We start from the raw sequence: 18,511 nt of genomic DNA on the forward strand, positions 1-18,511 counted from the left end.
GATGTGTTTTGGAGTTTTCTTACATAGGTTTTGTATTGGAATGCGTCTGATAAGTATCGAAAATCCATAATCCAAAAATCCGATTTAAGAAGGAAGTTCGATTTTGACCAGAGTTAACACTTTTATACAGCCTAACATCACAAGTGCATTTGAGAAGTTTTATCACTGCATAAGCAGAAAGGTCTAGCCTATAAAATCAACTGTAGATTCTTTTATAAGACAGGGGCACGTTCAAAATGACTGTTTCTTTTTAGAGTACAATTGAACCATGATACTTGACTTTTACATTTTAAACTTTAAGTGAAGCCATTATTTAAAGATAATTTTATTAAATCAACAGAAGGTTTTCTACAGTGCAATATAGATTACATTGTGGACTAACTCACTTTTGTTCAAGTAAAATTGTTCAGTTAATATATGCTGCTGTTATTCATTGGTGAATGTCCATTATTTCAATTTTTTTCTACATAGAGCAATACAATGACTTTATCTCTGCTTCTGATGCACGTGCATGACAGGGGTTGCCTTTTTTTAGAGTTTTACACCATCAATATGTGTAACAGAGAGATGAACCTTTCAGGTCATGAATGCATAAGTTCAGTCATCATAACAATGCAATTTGAAATCCCTTCTGATCCATTTGGGTGGAATAAAAAAAACTTTAGACATTATTATATATAAATTCATTTTAATGTAAATATTAACAGCATTGTGAATAATATCAAATTATATCAATTTTCAATATTTCAGATTTAAAAAAAATGTCTTTGATAAAATATATTTGAGAAATAAGACATAGTTTTGGTAACAAAACAATTCCAATCTCTTTTTGCATTCATCTTCTGCACTCCTTTTAGTTTGTTTTGTGCAGGAATTGAACTTTCTTTCTCAAATAGAAATTCCCACAAATTTGAAGGCCACATATTATCTATATATCTATGAAAGTGAGAATGTGTGTGTGTGCATGTAAGGACAATTCTCAACCTGTATACTCAATGAATTTTTGATCTACAGACTTGAAATTTGATATATAGGATATTCAGACATGTGAAAAACTTTTTAATCGGTTTTCATCCAGAAAAAATGGCTGCTGAGGGGTCAAAATATAAAAATTGATACTTGGGAGTCATCAGATTTTTATCTGTTTGTCACGAATGCATATGCGCTGAAGTGAAACATGACAGCTTCTTTATGTTAAAAATACAATTATTTGAAAACACTTTTTAAAGATCGTGTCAAGCTGGTCTAATGGCTATCATACTTGACTCCCTGTCTTTAGGTTTTGGTTTTGATCTCAGCTTGAGTATTTTTTTTTTTTTTACTTTTTACTCACAAGAAGTGAACTGTTTAGAAAAAAGCAATACTTTCATCAGTTTCTGTATTGATTAAAATATAATATTTATGCATATTTTATAACTGGGCAATACCGGGTGACCTGCTAGTTTGTAATGGTCGCCATTCCCAGGGTTGACACTGGTCCTCACTAACAACCATAGTTTAATTTGTTTTCAGATAAACGGGGGACCATTTACAGAATCTGGTCTGGCTTTGTATCCTATTTCCATTGGGCAATGCTGGTATACAGGTCCTGCTAGTTTATAATAAAATTGACTTTTTCTCTTTACTTTCAGGTTCTTCGGGCCGTTTCTCCTAAGTTTGGGAAACTGGTTAATGATGAGGCGAAACGAAAGGGTGAATTGCGTTATATGCATTCAAGAGTGATAACTAACGCAGAGGAAATTGCCTTTTATGGAGGTCACCAGGTAAGTAAATGCTTATTCCTCTTTGTCCTCTTGACAATGTCCGCTATGGATTTCCATAAGTTCATATATTTGATCTACCCAATACTTTGGTGATCTTTACATAAAAATAAAAAAATAATAAGTCCTCTAGATCAAGAATTGTTTACTCTGAAAATCTGACAAGATTATTCAAATCATCATATTCAATTTAATATCTGTTTTACATTCTGGCATTTGAAATTTCTAAACTTTGCTCAAATTTCTTTTAAAATCATTTACAAGAGTTTTATGCCTTTTCTGGCACTAGTTTTCTGTTACAATATTTTTGTCATAATTATATTGAGTATGATCATAATTATACTGAGTATGATCATAATTATACTGAGTATGATCATAATTATACTGAGTATGATCATAATTATACTGAGTATGATCACAAAGATTTTGATGACTGCATTTATAGCCAATCAGGTACCAGAATTTTTCATCTTGACACAAGATGAAAAGCTATGACTGGATTAATACTACCATTCTTTACCTGGAATTCTTTACAATTCAAAACTTTATCCAAGAAATGTTTTTATGAAGCCACTATATCTAGATGATTTCCCACAAAGGCTAAACTCAGGCAATATGAACTGGAATAAATACATTGAGGACATTGCAAAGGCTACTGCAAGGAAGGTGGGCTCCCGCTATCATGCTAAAAACTCCTCACACCTGAGAGTATCCTGTATCTCTATAAGGCCACTATTCGCAAATGTATGGAGTATTGTTGTCCCTTCTGGGCTGGTGCATCTACCACTAGTCTCTCCCTCTTGGATAGAGTCCAAAAAAGGGTCTCCAATCAAATAAGTCCTACTTTGTCAACTAGGCTCCAACCCTTGTCCCATCGCCACTATGTTGCACCCTATGCCTGTTTTACAAGTATTTTAATGGAATTCTCTTCCTGCTGCCTGCTTCCCAAACTATACTGTTAATCTTCCTTAAGCATGGTCCCAATTATTAGCCTCTTACATGCCTTGTTTGGGGGGGGGGTTAAGTAAAAAAAATTGCTGACCCGAATTCTGTTGTGTGTCATGGTTTTCTATTCATTTTTATCGCCTCTTCTCTTTCTGTTGTCTCTCACATTGGTGATTGCCAAAGGTGCGAGCACTGGTTTACAAGTATGAAAATAAAATAGAACAACATAAACTCTAACATATTCTGTACATATCTGCTGTACTCTAGTGTGTGTGGGTGTGTGTGTGTGTGATACCATCATGGAAAACGATCCTGTAAATGTTACCATCAAATGCTAACATCCACATTTTTGTTGTCTGTCGAAACTGCTCTCTCCAATCTGCTCCCAGCAACCAACTATAAATGTCCCTAACTAGAAACTAATGCCAGCTCAAAACTTTCCACAAACTAACTCTGACTCCTAAATTTATTGACTCAAAATGAGAAATGCTAAGTTTCTATTTGTCTCAGAGTGACTGATAAATGACTTGACCTTTCAGCCACTCTTAGCTGACCCACCCATCCTATTTCTGACTGCCTTTATGTCCCTCGGTGAATCACTTCCCCTTTTTACTAATCTTATTTCTTATACTTTTGTTGAACCATTTTCTCCCATGGTTAGCATTTTCTTTTTACTTCGACCACAGTTTATCTTTTTTTTATGAATCACTTTCTAACAGTCTAGGGAGAGGCATATATAATATCGAAACTTAACTTATGTCTTTATATATTTCCCTTTGTGTTTTGTTTTCAAAAACAGTGATACAAGCCAAACAAATGACTTTGATCAATGTTATAAATTCTTTAAAACCAAACATCCATCCATCAAGATAACTTTAGATGCATATCTGTTGTCGTTCACTGACGTTTCAATCTTGATAAATTCCTTAAAAGTTGTCCCTTTTTCTCTTTTTCAACTGTTTGTCTTTTTCTTCTTGTCCGTCCACAGATTGAACTAAGTGCCTTGCAATTGTGTTATAAAGCACTTGCCAGCCAAATGGATATCATTTTCCGTCAACGTTTATGGTATGTTGTGTTGGAGCAGTTTCTCATGAAATATGTGTGGAGTGCTGCAGGTCTTGTAATGGTTGCTGTTCCAATTATTACTGCAACCGGTATTAAAGCAGATGGTAAGAAAAACCTTTGTACCATCATTAATATAGTCTTTAACTATTTACATATATTTTTTTTATTAAAAGCCTTGTATATAATTTATACAATTTTATAATTTAAAGATGAGGAATAAAAGCTGCATATAACTTTATTATATCATGAGATCAATAATAAAATAGTAAGAGAGAAATACCTCTTTAGGCCATATCATTTTGAAGTTAAATGCTTCTCCTCAAAAGAGAAGGGTCAGAATTATACAAAATGTAAAAATATAGATAAAAAAACTGACTTAAGAACATTTAGATTGGAAATGAAGGAAGTATATATTAAGATATATTAAAGGGAGCACAAAATACAAGAATAAATACTTTGAAATATAAAAATATTGCATAAAATCATATTTGAAAAAAAAAAATTATTTTTTACATATATTAAAAAATATTTATATAATATATTGCATTCAAGATAAAACAATTTAAAAGAAACATTTCAAAGTAAATGTATATTTTTCTTTTATTAAAATTAAAACCATTCTGAAAAACAGCCAAGTTCGTTGGCATATTTTAAAACTGGTAAACATTAATCAGAAGGGACTTTTCCAGGGCATTCACTTTAAAACAAAAGTCAACAAGAACCGGAAATGAAAAAAAATAACTTAGAACTTTGGGATGACCAAAAATTTTTAATCTTTCCTGTTCCTTGTTGTGTAGCGGGGGTCATATTGTAAGAGATGATGGGTTCATATTGGAGACAAATTAACGAGACATGTATAACGGAGATGATAACAGGTATAACGACGATGATGACAATTCTGAGAGGAAGACAATTATAACAATTCTTTGTACATGATGACCGTAATGATAAATACAGAGGGTTGGTTGGTTGGTTGGTTTTGTTTTACGGCATATCAACCCTTTTCAGGTTATTTAAGGCCGAATCCAAAGATTTTGAAGAAAGATTTTTTAATAGAATATATTTGTTGTTTTCAAGTCGGTTTCTATTTAACCCATAGTTGGGACCCTAACAGGTACTACCACTCCGGGTCAGAGTGGACCTGGGAGCAATGGTAATTAAAGGGTGGCTCCACACTCCCAAAAGCCCGCAAGCTGGGGCCTTACCACTGGATATAGTTTAAGGTCATATCCAAGACCAAATACAGAGGGAGACATTTATAACAGACTTGGATGATTCTTCGGGATTTCATATTAATACGGACTGGGAGTTATTGATACAACAGTTCTTAACACATATCGAGAGGAGGAGATACTTCATTGATGATGATGGGGAGGATACACAATACTTGTAAGGGGAAGGGGGTTATACAAAAGTTTGTTTATAGATGAATATACAAAACACATTTACCTTTTTAGTTGTAAAGACGACACGAGACAACACAGTTACAAAATTAATGGTGATTTCTTTATTCATCTTTCGGTCTTTTTGACTACATGGTCTACTCTTCTCCCTTCGCCTCTAAGGGGCTCCCACTCTCAAACTGACTCTATCATTGCGTGTGATCTTCTCCGATTATCTGATCCTAATCTACCTCCTAACTTCGAACCCTCAATTCCTATATTGAGAAATCTCCTTTGTTTATGGCTTCAGAAGTGTGGTTCCCCACGTGACTAACTTTCACATGGATTCACATATGTCTGTCCAAACACACTTTTGCCAAACAAAGAATCCTCAATTCTAATTGTTTAATATCGAATCTCTTTTTAAACAATATTGTCCATTCTTTTAACTGATACATTTAATACCCAGTTATTCTAAAAGAATGGACAATCTTTTTTCTGACATAAATAATATTTAGCTATTTCTAAAGGGATTAACAATGGACTGCATTCCTAGGATTTCAATTAATCATTTGCCTACAGGGTTCGATTCTAGCCTTTTCCTAATATCATTTTCACTTATCTAGTATGTCTTCTGACTTACATGAGAAGGGGACAGACCTTTCATGTAACAATATGCAATCCTCCTCTACCCATACAAATCAGATATGCCCTAAGATGTCTATAATATGGTTGTCTTCAAGTCCAACGTGAACAAGTTTCTGATGAGTCGTTCCACTTAAGTTAACAAATTTACCGAACTTCCATTACTATCGATTACTATATTGTCCTTTTGACTACTCTACACTCTTTAACCCTTATCCTTGAGTGGCCTGTCGGCCTTGATAAGTGGTGACCCTATGTAAAAAAAAAAAAAAATATGAGATGAAACTGTACAGATAATAAAATTATCGATTGATTTTTATCGATCATTGCAATTTCTTCTTTTTTTTTTTTCCTGTACGTAGGGAGTAGCATGAATGATGACCCCGATGGCGGTGTGAGTGAGAGGACTCAGTCCTTTACAACAGCCAGGAATTTGCTGATATCAGCTGCTGATGCTATTGAAAGGTGGATGTCTTCTTACAAAGAGGTCAGAAATTTATAACATTATTTTCCTCACGCTCCTCCTCTTCCTCACGTTTCCCCTCCTCCTCCTCACCTGACCTTTCCACTTTTTTTTTCTCCTCCTCTCATTTTTCCTCACTCCTCAGGCTCTTGTAAAATTCATTTAGTATATTGATCTCTTGTTGCCACATCTGGGATGGTGCATCTATCACTAGTCTCTTCCTCTTCGATAGGATTCCCCCCCCCCCAAAAAAAATGAGTCTCCACCCTAATAGGTCCTTCGCTCTCAATCAAGCTCCAACCTCTGTCCCATCGCCGCAATGTTGTATTATTCTGCCTGTTTTACAAGTAGGCTTCAACCTCTGTCCCATCGACGAGATGTTGCATCCCTCTGCCTGTTCTACAAATACTTTAATGGTGAATGCTCTGACGAACTGCAAACACTTGTACCTCCCCGACGTAACTACCCCCGACAAACCCGACAAGCTACCAAGTCTCATCCCTTTACAGTGGAGATCCCTAGGTGCAAGAAAGCCTTTTACTCCAATAGTTTCTTCCCCAGAACTGCGGGTCTTTGGAACTCCCTTCCGGGATTCTGCTTTCCCAACTGCAATGATATGCAGAAGTTCAAGTGTAATGTTAACAAACATCTTTCTACACTTCTCCCTTCATAATGACCCCGCTAATTAAGTCCCTAATAGTAGCCCCCTGCTTCAAAGTGGCACTGTGCCTTGTTTGGGGTGAAAATTGAATAAAAAAAAAAAAATTAAAAAAAAAAAATGTGTTTCGATGAGCTTGAACTTCCTCCTCAGTGTAAGTATCTTCAACTAACAAAATCCCTAGATGCCAGAAGTCTTCCACTCTAATAGTTTCTTCCTTTGAACTGCTAAACTTTGAAATTCCCTCCTGCTTTCCTGACTTTATTTCCATGCAAAAATTTAAATGTAATATTAAGAGATATCTCACTGCTCAACTCCCTACATAGTGTTCTTGTAGATATTGTAGCTCCTTGCATCCAAGTGGTAATATGCCTTGTTTAGTTCAATAAATAAATAAATAAAAATTATGAAATACAGAATCTGCATGTTAGAACTTGTAGCACTTATACCCTCTCAATGTAAATACAAAATCCAACCCCTTCACTGTAGAGATCGATAGATGCTGAAAGGAATTCTACTCAAATAGTTTCTTCCCTCGGACTGACACACTTTGGAATTCTCTCCCAGTCTCCTACTTCCTTAACTGGACTGACATGCAGAAATTTAAATGTAATGTGAACAGATATGTTGCTGCTCAGATAGATATGGTCCCAAAAAGTATCCCCTTGCATCCAAGTGGCAATATTCCTTGTTTAGGATGAAAAAGAATAATAAATAAATAAATAACTGATTAATGGTAAATGGGAAAAAAATAAGTTACGTAGCGGCGTGAAACACACCCACATGAGAAGTGATCACACAATTTTATTAATATAGTGATTTTGAACTTTCTTGGGTCAATCAATTTTGTTATATTCCATTTTGAAAGGTCTTTCAAGATCCTCATAACTTAATACCTCTGAAGTGGTATACATGCCTTGTTTGGGATTTAAAAAAAGAATTTAAAAAAAAACAAAAAAATTGTGAAATACAAAAATAAAAGGTTAACAAAACTATTAGTCATTTTACACTCCTCTCTCTCTCTCTTTTCCTGGGAGGGGAGTGGTTGCTCACACTGATATCTATTGGCAGCCCCAGGGGTTTGTCTTTGCTCAGCACTGTTTGTGTGGCCCTTATCATCTAATGTCACTTCTAATACAACCATCTCTTTTAACATCTCTTAGATAATTCCAATTCTGTCTCCATTTTTGAGACAATATACCATTTGCTTTGCCTTTAACAGGCCATAATGACATATCGGTGGTTGGCCCTATTTTGCTAGCTAAGTCTTTGCATTTCTCTGCACTCCTCCGCTCCATCCCGTCTGGTCAAACACTATCTCTCACCGCAATATGCACCTCGCTGCATGCATTCACGACACCATAGTGTCACATATTGAATTATGGGATATTCAAGAGATACAAATCCTGACAGAGTTGTTTCCTTTACACTATCATCTTGCTGCTCAACTCCCTACATAGTGTCACTGTAGACATGATCTCAAATTGAAGTGAATACAAATCAAGGAATATATTTTTATGTCACCATGTTATCAGCAAGAACCAATCTGCTTTTATAATTCTTTTGTTTTAAAATAACTAAATATAATGAAATGTGTTCTGATGAACTCCTTGCTCTTGTGCCCCTTTAGTACAGTAGAACCCCGGGATACGTTGGCCCTAGAATATGCTTTTTTTTTTTTCCAGGTTATGATGTGGAATACAATGTTTTTTTTGAGGTCCCCGGTATTTGTCTCACCTTACGGTGTTATTTATAATTTTATTTGATTATATACATGTGTATTATATACTGTGCTGTATTTTGTTCCTAATTTTTATTGCGTTTTTTTTTTTTTTATTGCTGTATCCCGGGGTTTTACTGTATTTATTTTACTTTAAAATTAGTGAATATAATGAAATGTTCTCTGATGAACTCATTGCACTTGTGCCCCCTTGATGTAGATATCCCCAACAAACCCGCTAAGTAACAAAATCACACCCCTTCACTATTGAGGTACCTAAATGCAAGAAAGCTTTCTACTCTAATAGCAACGGTTAGCACCACACAGCTTTAAGTGTGGATTTATTTTACAATGTATTATGGTATGACAGCTTTCCTTGCCAGCAGGTATATTGGATTCCTCTTAAATTAAACGAGAGAAGTAGAAAATGAATGTCTTCACCATATATTTTGATAAAAAAGAAGGGAACGGATGTTATGTAATAGCCGGGTAGAAAACATTTATTGTCTATTTATCTATCTGGCTAGGGATGATTAAACAATGGAGATTTTGATCACGAGAAAGCAACAGGTTTTAGCAAGCATACAGATGCAGAGGTCAAGCAATCAGGTTGACAATCAATCAAACTTGGCGACCGGTAAGTCGCACTGGAAGTAGGTCAAACAGGAACAAGATCTGACGCATCAAGGGTTTTTTTTTTTGAGTAAGTTAGTAAGTCGGGTGCTAGAAGTCAAATAAGCAAGATGGGTTAAACAGGTCTCCCCATAAGGGAGCGACAGTCTCCAAATGGATGCAGAGAAATGCCACAAGTCTGAAATCGTCGATTTCACTCCATGCTGAAGAAGGTGAGATGCCTGGGAGTGAAACAAACCCATATATAAAAACATACATCGTCTTGTGTCTGTCTTGCATGCGTGCTTGTTATAGAAGAACCCAGCTCTCCTAAGATGTTGGTGAATTCCCCAGGCAGCAGCCAAAATACAGAAGGCCATGCAGCAACATGTTATAAATGTACTGTGAATTATATGTAATATACACACACCCACACACAAACGCTAGACAAGTCACATGCCGTTAGATAAGACACACACAATGTATATATATATATATATATATATAACTACTTCATTTAATCACATAAACTAATATACAAAAGTATAAATTTATGCGTAAACTTCACTTCATTTTACTTCAACAGTGCTCAATACATAGGTAGAAAGTTATGGCTTAATCGCCATATATATATATATATATATATATATATATATATCTGCAAATTTTGGACTTGGCACTAATTTTTGTCACAGTGAATTCCAATTCTGTTTGGTCTCATCTGTATAGAATCTATTTTCTGTTTTTCTTTTGTTCTCCAAGAACAAAAGCTCTGACCTTTTCCGGCCGAGCAGCTGGGTCGGATATTGTTTTGTTTACATTCTGATGACTGCTGAATACCACTCTGGTCATCTGCGTATGGCGTGTTGCTTTATAACTCACTACAGCTTGTCAAGAGATTTTCTCACACAGTTATCTCCCTTCTTTAGAAATCTGAAGAAAGAAAAATAAACATAAATTGGATTGATCATAGAATCTTTAATTTGGGAGGAGAAGGCGAATAAAAATCTTCAAATAACTGAATTATATCTGAAAATTGTTTTTTTTTTAGTTTCTCATAACAGTGTGCAGAAACAGAAAAATAAACAGTAGCATACAAATGTAGAACCGTCTGAGAATGAGGTGAAAGCAAGGATATAAATTTCATGTTGTTTGAAACCTGAAATGGCAAAATAGATGGAGACAGATTGGGAGGGGAGGGGAAAGTCTTAAAAAAAATTTTGTTTTGGGTTCCACATCACTCATATTTTGTTGCGGGTGAAAAACGAAGGATCGTTGCTTATGCAAAGAGCAAACATCTTCATAAGTGAAGAGAAAAAATCTGGCTCGAGTGGATTTTTTTTATTCAACTCTAAATTATTCATGTGACTGAAATAGGACAATTACCTATTTATGTAATTAATTCCTATTTTAGTGATCTAATTTATAAAGCTTACAATGTCTGTCTGTCTGTCTCCATATTTTCAAACTGTATCTCTTCCAAAACTAAAAGCTGCAAAATGGCACTAGGGGCCTCAAATGATTGGATTTTTTATGGACCATTCATTTATGGGTCTTTAGCGATTAAAAATAGTTTTAAGAGGTCAATCAGTTCATATGCATGTCACGTTGGTACAGTGGTAACATCACCAGCTTTGAATGTTACAGTTTTGCTTTTGGTTTCGATTCTTGCTGATGGCACCCAAATACTTTTTTTTTTTACTTTTGAAATTACAACTCTATAATAATATATACGAAATGTGGACAAATTAAAATATCATATTTAAGCGTATTTTACGACGGAGCAAAATCAGGCAATTTCCTTCCCTTTTAGGAGATACTTCTAAGAAAAAATGAGACAAGGATATTTTGAATGAATATAGCAGTATGAAAAGCTACTTATGTGACCATTGAAAAAAAGAAAATAAAATAACAGCAAAAAATTTGTCCACAAATTTTTTCAAATAGCCGTTCACAAATTCTTAAAATTTGTGTTGGATTGATGTATATAAACATCAATCCAATATAAAGGATTTCTTCAATTCATACAAATTACCATCATCTTCGGCAACAGAAACAGCTGTTTGTCTCTCTGACACATAAGTAGTTGGCTCATTGGATGGTGATGTCTGGTTGTAAAAGTGGTTGTAGTGATGATGTAGCATCCAAAGTTTCTGTGTTTTCCTATCTCTCTCTCCTTGCCATTGCAATGATGTTATAAAAAAAAATCTTAGAGAAACAAACGTTGATTAACTATGCTTTAGGATGATAATAGAAAATGAAATTAATTTTTAAATGCAATTTTGTGGATGCATCCTCTCCTCTTTTCTACAGCCCTGTCCTAACAGAGGAGACTGCTAGTCTTTCTCTACTCTATTATTATTTCCATGCTAGATGCTCAACTGAGCTCTAATCTTTGTCCCACCCCTTCTGTAAAGCATTTACAGTAAAAAAAAATCCTCTAGCTACAATCTTTGTAAAGGATCTTTCTTTATCTGTATACAATTAAACAACACTTCCATAAACAATGTTTCTTTGTAAGAACTGTCTGTGGGACACAATACGATGGGGCTCTTTCCCAGCTGACTACAGTATGATCATTTTCAAGTCTAATGTTAACAAATTGTTGTCGAGCCAGTGATGTTTTAAACCAATGCATTTCAGGCAAAAACATTATTACGTACTTACCTGTCAGGTTGAAATTATTCCAACAATTATGAAAAATGATTCAATAGAAAAATAATTACAAGTAAGAATAAAATTTATCGAGTTTTATTGTATGTTTTAATGTTGAAGAGTTCTCAAGATCCAGGGGAGGTAACTGCAATCAATCATTTTAACTAAATATTTATAATTCTGCCATTTTTAAACACAAAATGACAGAATGTAATTGTAGATGTTTTTGTTTTTTTTTTGTTGCTATTTGGCTGGATTTTATTTCCATTTCTCTCTTTCTTCCTTCCTCTTTCTTTCGCGTTATCTTTCTTTTCGTCTGTTTTTTTCTCTCATTTCCTCTCTCTGTCTTGTAAACCATTTCTTTTTGCCATAAAGGAATGCTAAGACTTTAAACTATTCATGATAGAGGTACAGGAGTTAGATGACTTTTTTTTCATCGAAGAATGACTTCCTGTCTCCTTCCCTCTCTCATGTGTAATTCGGTGTGTATTTCACTAAATTTTTAATTTCTTACTTGAAACTGAATTGAAGTTTGTTGATTTTGGAACTCCCCTCTTTCTCTCTCGACACACAAACACACACACACAGCTTTCATCGTTTTTTTTGTTGATTTTTTTTTTAACTCCTCTCTCTCTCTCTCTCCATACAAACACACACACTCAAACACATACAAACAAAACACAGAAACACACACCTCTTAGGGAGATATCAATCATACCAGTTATTATAGGTGCCACAGGGCTTATGAAGAAGAACCTGAAGTCCTACCTAACTAATATTCCTGGTGAACCAAATGCAAAAGAGATCCAGACAATTGCACTTAAGGAAACAGCGAGGATACTAAAAAGAGCTCTCGGTTGGTTTCAATAAAAAGCAGGGCAATGTTGGGAGCTTGTTTGGCTGCCCCATACCCAGCGTTAAAATCATCAAAGGAAGAAAATAAACACACACACACACACACACGTTGTATCTTTTTTGTTGTTGTTATTACATTCCTGAGAAGTTTTGTCTGTCTGCCGGTTGGTTTTTCAGCTATAATTTAAAAAGTAATGTTTTCATTGTGAAACGTGTAGATTGAACAGATGTGATTTTTACGATGGATCCAACCATTTTTGTTTTCATTTCAACCAAAACCTTTTTTGTAGTTTTCTAAGGATGATACTTTTTATCTGCAATTGAATGAACCCTTTTTCTTTTTTTCATCGCTTCTCTGTAGGTGACTGAACTTGCTGGTTACACTCAAAGGGTCCATAACATGTTAGAAGTCTTTGAAGATGTGCAAAAGGGGAGATATGTCCGAACTACAGTAACGCAAACAGAAAATGAAAAAAGATTAACAGAACCTCTTCAAATTGCTGGTGAGATTTTTTGGGTTTTTTTTTCCGTGTTGAAATTTTTAAAAATTAGAATTTTTATGTATTCGGTCGTCACGTTCAGTTTGGTTAACTTGTCAGCTTTTACATATTTCTTAACGAAAAAGACAAAAAGAAACAAATTGTAAGTCGATACTCTGCAAGATCTGATGGATCTTAAAACCCTCTTGCTTCCCTTTTTCGTCCGTTACTCCTCATTCCATGAACGATGTTTCTGACAAAGGGAGAAGAACTGCTGTTTTCTAGGTTGGGATCTATTCCACCTAACACTTATCGATGGCTATTGTTTTGTTTTATGGAAATCGCTCCAGACAAGGCATGAAGCAACTTGGTGTAAGGAGCTAAAAAATATGGTAAATTTTTACTGTGTTTCCACCTGAACATTTTCCTTTAAAATGACAAATTTTGTAGGTTTTCACCTATGCTGAAAACGAATATCACATTTAAATTTTCTGCAAGTAAGTAGGTTTCCGGATATTAAACAATGTAATTCTTTGTTATAAGTGGTAGCCATTGTTGTATGCTTAATTTGTTTTTTGTTTTTTTGTCCATTAGTCCTCACGTTCTATGAATTATGTTTTTGACAAAGATGGAAGAATTGCAGTTTTCCAGGTTGAAATCTATCCATTTGGCTTGTTTTTGACTTTGAAGTAGTAGTTTTATTTTATAGCTCTTTGCATCAAGTGGCTTCATACCTTGTCTGGTGCAATTTCTTTAAAAAAAAACTTTCAATAGAAAATGAATATAGAACTCAAATATGGAGAAAATATATTTGGAAGGCAAACCTGTTGAAGTTATTCAGAAGTTTTGTTAACTTGGTAATACCACCGGAACACAGGGTGGAGCAGGTATTAGATGGACTACGTTTAAGGAAATTCTGCCATTACTAACCAGCTTAGCATTACACCTATTGATCAGCATAACTTGGTCAGAGAGGGTTGATGATATGCGTTGCATGGAGAGAAAGAATATGAGAATGAAATGATAAATGTGTAATGTGAGTCTTATAGACTGGCTTAGATCTGATGACCTCAGAGGACGTGAGGATTGAGGATATGTGTTGCATGGAGAGAAATGATATGAGAATGAAATGATAAATGTGAATCTTATAGATTGGCAATATGCCATGTCCGGGATGAAAAAGAGTAAAATAAATCAATAAAAATAATATTGAGATTATTCAGAAGTTTTGTAAACTTGATATCATTGGAGCACAGGATGGAGCAAGTGCTAGTGTGATTACAAGAGTTACGATTGGATGGAGTAAGTTCAGGGGAATTCTGCCATTCCTAACTAGTCAAGCATTACAACTGTTGACAAGGAAGAGTCTATCAGGCATGTGTGTGCAGTGTAATAAAATCTGGCCAATGAGGTTTGATATGATATATGTGTTAAGCAAGTGTTAAAACACATTTAGATAAGAGAAAAATCCAGGTTGTCCTCGACAGTCGAACATCTAAACACTGTGATATAAATGCGAGAGTACCTCGGGTCTATTCTTGGACCTCTATTGTTCCTGATATTTATTAATGACCTCCTCGACAAAACTGCCTCTGAGATGGGTATATATGCTGATGACACTACACTCTATAACAGGCATGACAGGAAAACAAATGAACACATATCTAGAGAAATGGCAAAAACACTAGAGGATGACCTCCAATCTGTAGTGGAATGGGGACATAAATGGATGGTCACATTCAATGTTGCCTAGACTAAACTGGTTTCCTTCAATAATTACAAGAAACCTTCTCTGCCACCAATAGCAATGGCCAGTGACTCCCTGTCTGAGAGTACATCTTTCAAACTGCTTGGCCTAACGTTCACAGGAAACATGAGCTGGAGCAATTATATTGAAAACATTGCCAGGGCCGCTGCGAAAAAGGTAGGCTCTCTCTACCGTGCTAGAAAACTACTGACACCTGAAAGTATCCTGTATCTCTATAAGGCCACCATTCACCCATGTATGGAGTATTGTTGTCACATCTGGGCTGGTGCGTCTGCTACTAGTCTCTCGCTCCTAGACAAGGTTCAAAAAAGAGTCGCCAATCTGATAGGCCCTGAACTGTCATCTAAACTTCAGCCTCTGTCCCATCGACGAAACGTTGCATCCCTCTGCTTGTTCTACAAGTATTTTAATGGTGAATGCTCTGACGAACTACAGACACTTGTACCCCCACGACGCAGACACCCTCAACAAACCCGACAGGCAGCTAAATCCCACCCCCCACACAGTAGAGATCCCTAGATGTAAAAGATCTTTCTACTCCAGTAGTTTCTTCCCCAGAACCGCTAGACTCTGGAATTCCAATCCAGGATCCTGTTTCCCTAACTGTACTGACATGTAGAAGTTCAAGTGCAACGTGAACCGACATCTTGCTGGCCGAATCCCTACATAGTGCCCCAGTAGTTGCTGACCCTGATAGTAGCCCCCTACACCAAAGTGACAATGTGCCTTGTTTGGGGGGGGGGGATGTAATAAAAAAAAAATTAAAAAAAAAAAGATCTGATGACCTCAGTGGAAAATTAATCTAGACATAGTGATGTGTGTAGACCTTTGATGGTGTGAATGAATGAGAGTGCTTGGATTGGTAGATGTTGGACAGTTGAGGTAGCAGAGGAGAGTCAAGTAAACATGCAAGGAAATGATAAGGATGGACTTAAGAGAAAGAGGGATAAATAAAGACCTGGTCAGAGATAGATTAGTTTGGAAGACAATATTTAAAAGCCATCCAATGCATGCTAGCATATAAAGTAGATATTAAACTAGTTAATGATGATGGTGGGGAAGAAGAAGAGAAGTGTCATGCTTCCTGTAGTCAAGTTTGATTTGATGAACTGATCATGTCCCAAAAAATAACAAATTGTAAAATAAATCATTGTTATGAGATATAACTTATTTAGATATCTCGGATGCTAAAGAGCCTAGTAGACCAAGGAACATGACTCAAGTTGATAAGAAGCAATACAACTACTTATAATGTCGCTGATGTCAACCGTTTGAACCAAACTGCATATATGTTCCGAGCCTTTCTCTGCTCTATCATTATTTTTATGGAAAGTGTTCTGAGCTCCCATCTATGGTCCCCTCTTGCCAAACTTTTACAAAAAAAAACACTCAACTAGCTACAACTACTATCAAAAATTTCCTAAATTGTAGTCAGTCGGAAAGCAGGAAAATGGAACAGAGTTCTACAGGCATGCAGTTCTAAGAAAGAAGCTTTGTTCATGGAATTTACGTTGAGGTTTAGGCACAAATAAAGAGTGGGGAAATTATTGATAGTGGTTTCAGCTAGACGAGTGTTTTCCATGAAAGTCAGGCCATATTTCATAGACATTTCACAAATTGTGAACAAATAAACAGACACAAATACAACTTATAATAGATTTGCACTAAACTTGATTTCTTTCAAGAGTTCATGTATATTGCTTTCACATAGACTTCAAAAATTATTTATGTAATCTACAAGCTATGATAAACTTATATTTAATAATGTAATCTACAAGCTATGATAAACTTATATTTAATAATGTAATCTACAAGCTATGATAAACTTATATTTAATAAAAATTATTTATGTAATCTACAAGCTATGATAAACTTATATTTAATAAAAATTATTTATGTAATCTACAAGCTATGATAAACTTATATTTAATAAAAATTATTTATGTAATCTACAAGCTATGATAAACTTATATTTAATAAAAATTATTTATGTAATCTACAAGCTATGATAAACTTATATTTAATAAAAATACATAGAAATTCTATGATTTGCAGGAGAAACGCTAAACTATTCATTTTTAAAAATTTTTTACAAATCATGGATCAGTTATTTGTTCATTACTTCAAATGTTTTTTTCTAAACCAAGTGCAATATTTTCAACTGATTTGGAATATTTTCATCATTTTTGTTTTCTTTGCAGGTAAAGTTTCCGATTGGGACAAAGGAATCATCATCAAGGATCTCCCCATCATCACTCCAAATGGTGACGTCATCGTACCTAAACTTTCTCTCAGTGTGAGTTTCTTTCATTTAGAGTAAAAAAGACATTTTTAATTGACATAAAAATAATAATAAATCTTAAAAATCTCTTTTACGATTAATTAAAGACTTCCTAAGAAATTACTACATGGTGTGCATATAAGGATCAATTTATACGTACATAAAAATGACTCTTTTAAGGCCGAACAAAGTTTTCTTAAGAAAATTTATGAAAAAAAAAATGAATAATCATTAACATCTGCGTGATTTGCAAAACTTTCAATAATATGTCATCACTTTTTAATTGTTCAAGTAAACATTAATATTTTTACTTTTTTATTTATAAAAACATTAATATTTTTACTTTTTTTTATTTATAAAATTATTTATAAAAACATTAATATTTTTACTTTTTCTTATTTATAAAATATTAAAGCATGACACTCAACATGCTCTATTTCACACTTGATACTGTTCAAATTCCTGTAAATCAGAAAACACAATTAATTCAGAGCTGTAATTTGCCACATAACCCATAGTGATATAAATCATTGCACATGTAAAATTTTACCTAGATCAGACAACTGAAAATGGGTCAGGGGCATTACTTATTGAACGTCTCTAATATAACTAATGCTTCCCAAACTTTTAATCTTCTGATATAATCAGGGTTTGTTAAATAATTTTAATTTAGTTTAAATGACTTTCTATTCAGCAATTTAAAGACTTTCAAATTCCTTTCCATTTTTGATGATTCGTAAAGCAGTTCATTAATTTTTCTTTCAACAATTAACAAAATATTAAAATGGCTGACTTGTTGATTGTTGATACAATAATATTTTGATAATGGTTGTAGTATGTTGGCAGCAGCGGTAGCAGCATCCAGCAAATGTTGTTTTTGCAAAAACTCAAATGAGCAGTTTTTTCTTTTTCAAATATGATGCAGTGCAAGAAATACTCCATTTCACATTTGACTCAGTTCAAACATCTGTAAATCAGAAATCACAATCAGTTCAGAGCTGTACTTTGCCATATTACCAATAGAGATATAAATCATTTGACCACTGGAAATGGGTCAGGTGCATTACTTATTAAACACCCATAGTGTGTGTGTGTGTGTGTGTATATATATATATATATATATATATATATATATATATATATATATATATATATATATATATATTTATACAAGATGTTAGCCTGTTAACTGGGTTTGAATCTCCTAACCAGCAATAATTATC

At 34.5% G+C, this 18,511-nt stretch overlaps 1 protein-coding gene across 1 annotated transcript in view; it reads left to right on the forward strand.

Moving 5' to 3' along the window:
* Window positions 1-18,511, forward strand: part of LOC145293694 (ATP-binding cassette sub-family D member 1-like) — a 102,736-nt gene that overhangs the window by 56,076 nt on the left and 28,149 nt on the right. The window contains exons 2-6 of the mRNA XM_080140104.1: window positions 1,632-1,763; window positions 3,694-3,874; window positions 6,160-6,284; window positions 13,122-13,263; window positions 17,209-17,303. Coding sequence (XP_079996230.1) covers window positions 1,632-1,763; window positions 3,694-3,874; window positions 6,160-6,284; window positions 13,122-13,263; window positions 17,209-17,303 — 675 coding nt within the window. The remainder of the gene's footprint in view (window positions 1-1,631; window positions 1,764-3,693; window positions 3,875-6,159; window positions 6,285-13,121; window positions 13,264-17,208; window positions 17,304-18,511) is intronic.

Source organism: Euprymna scolopes, chromosome 15 (assembly GCF_053919585.1).
Source record: "Euprymna scolopes isolate OS-2025 chromosome 15, ASM5391958v1, whole genome shotgun sequence".
In the NCBI taxonomy this organism is placed as follows: Eukaryota; Metazoa; Mollusca; class Cephalopoda; order Sepiida; family Sepiolidae; genus Euprymna; species Euprymna scolopes.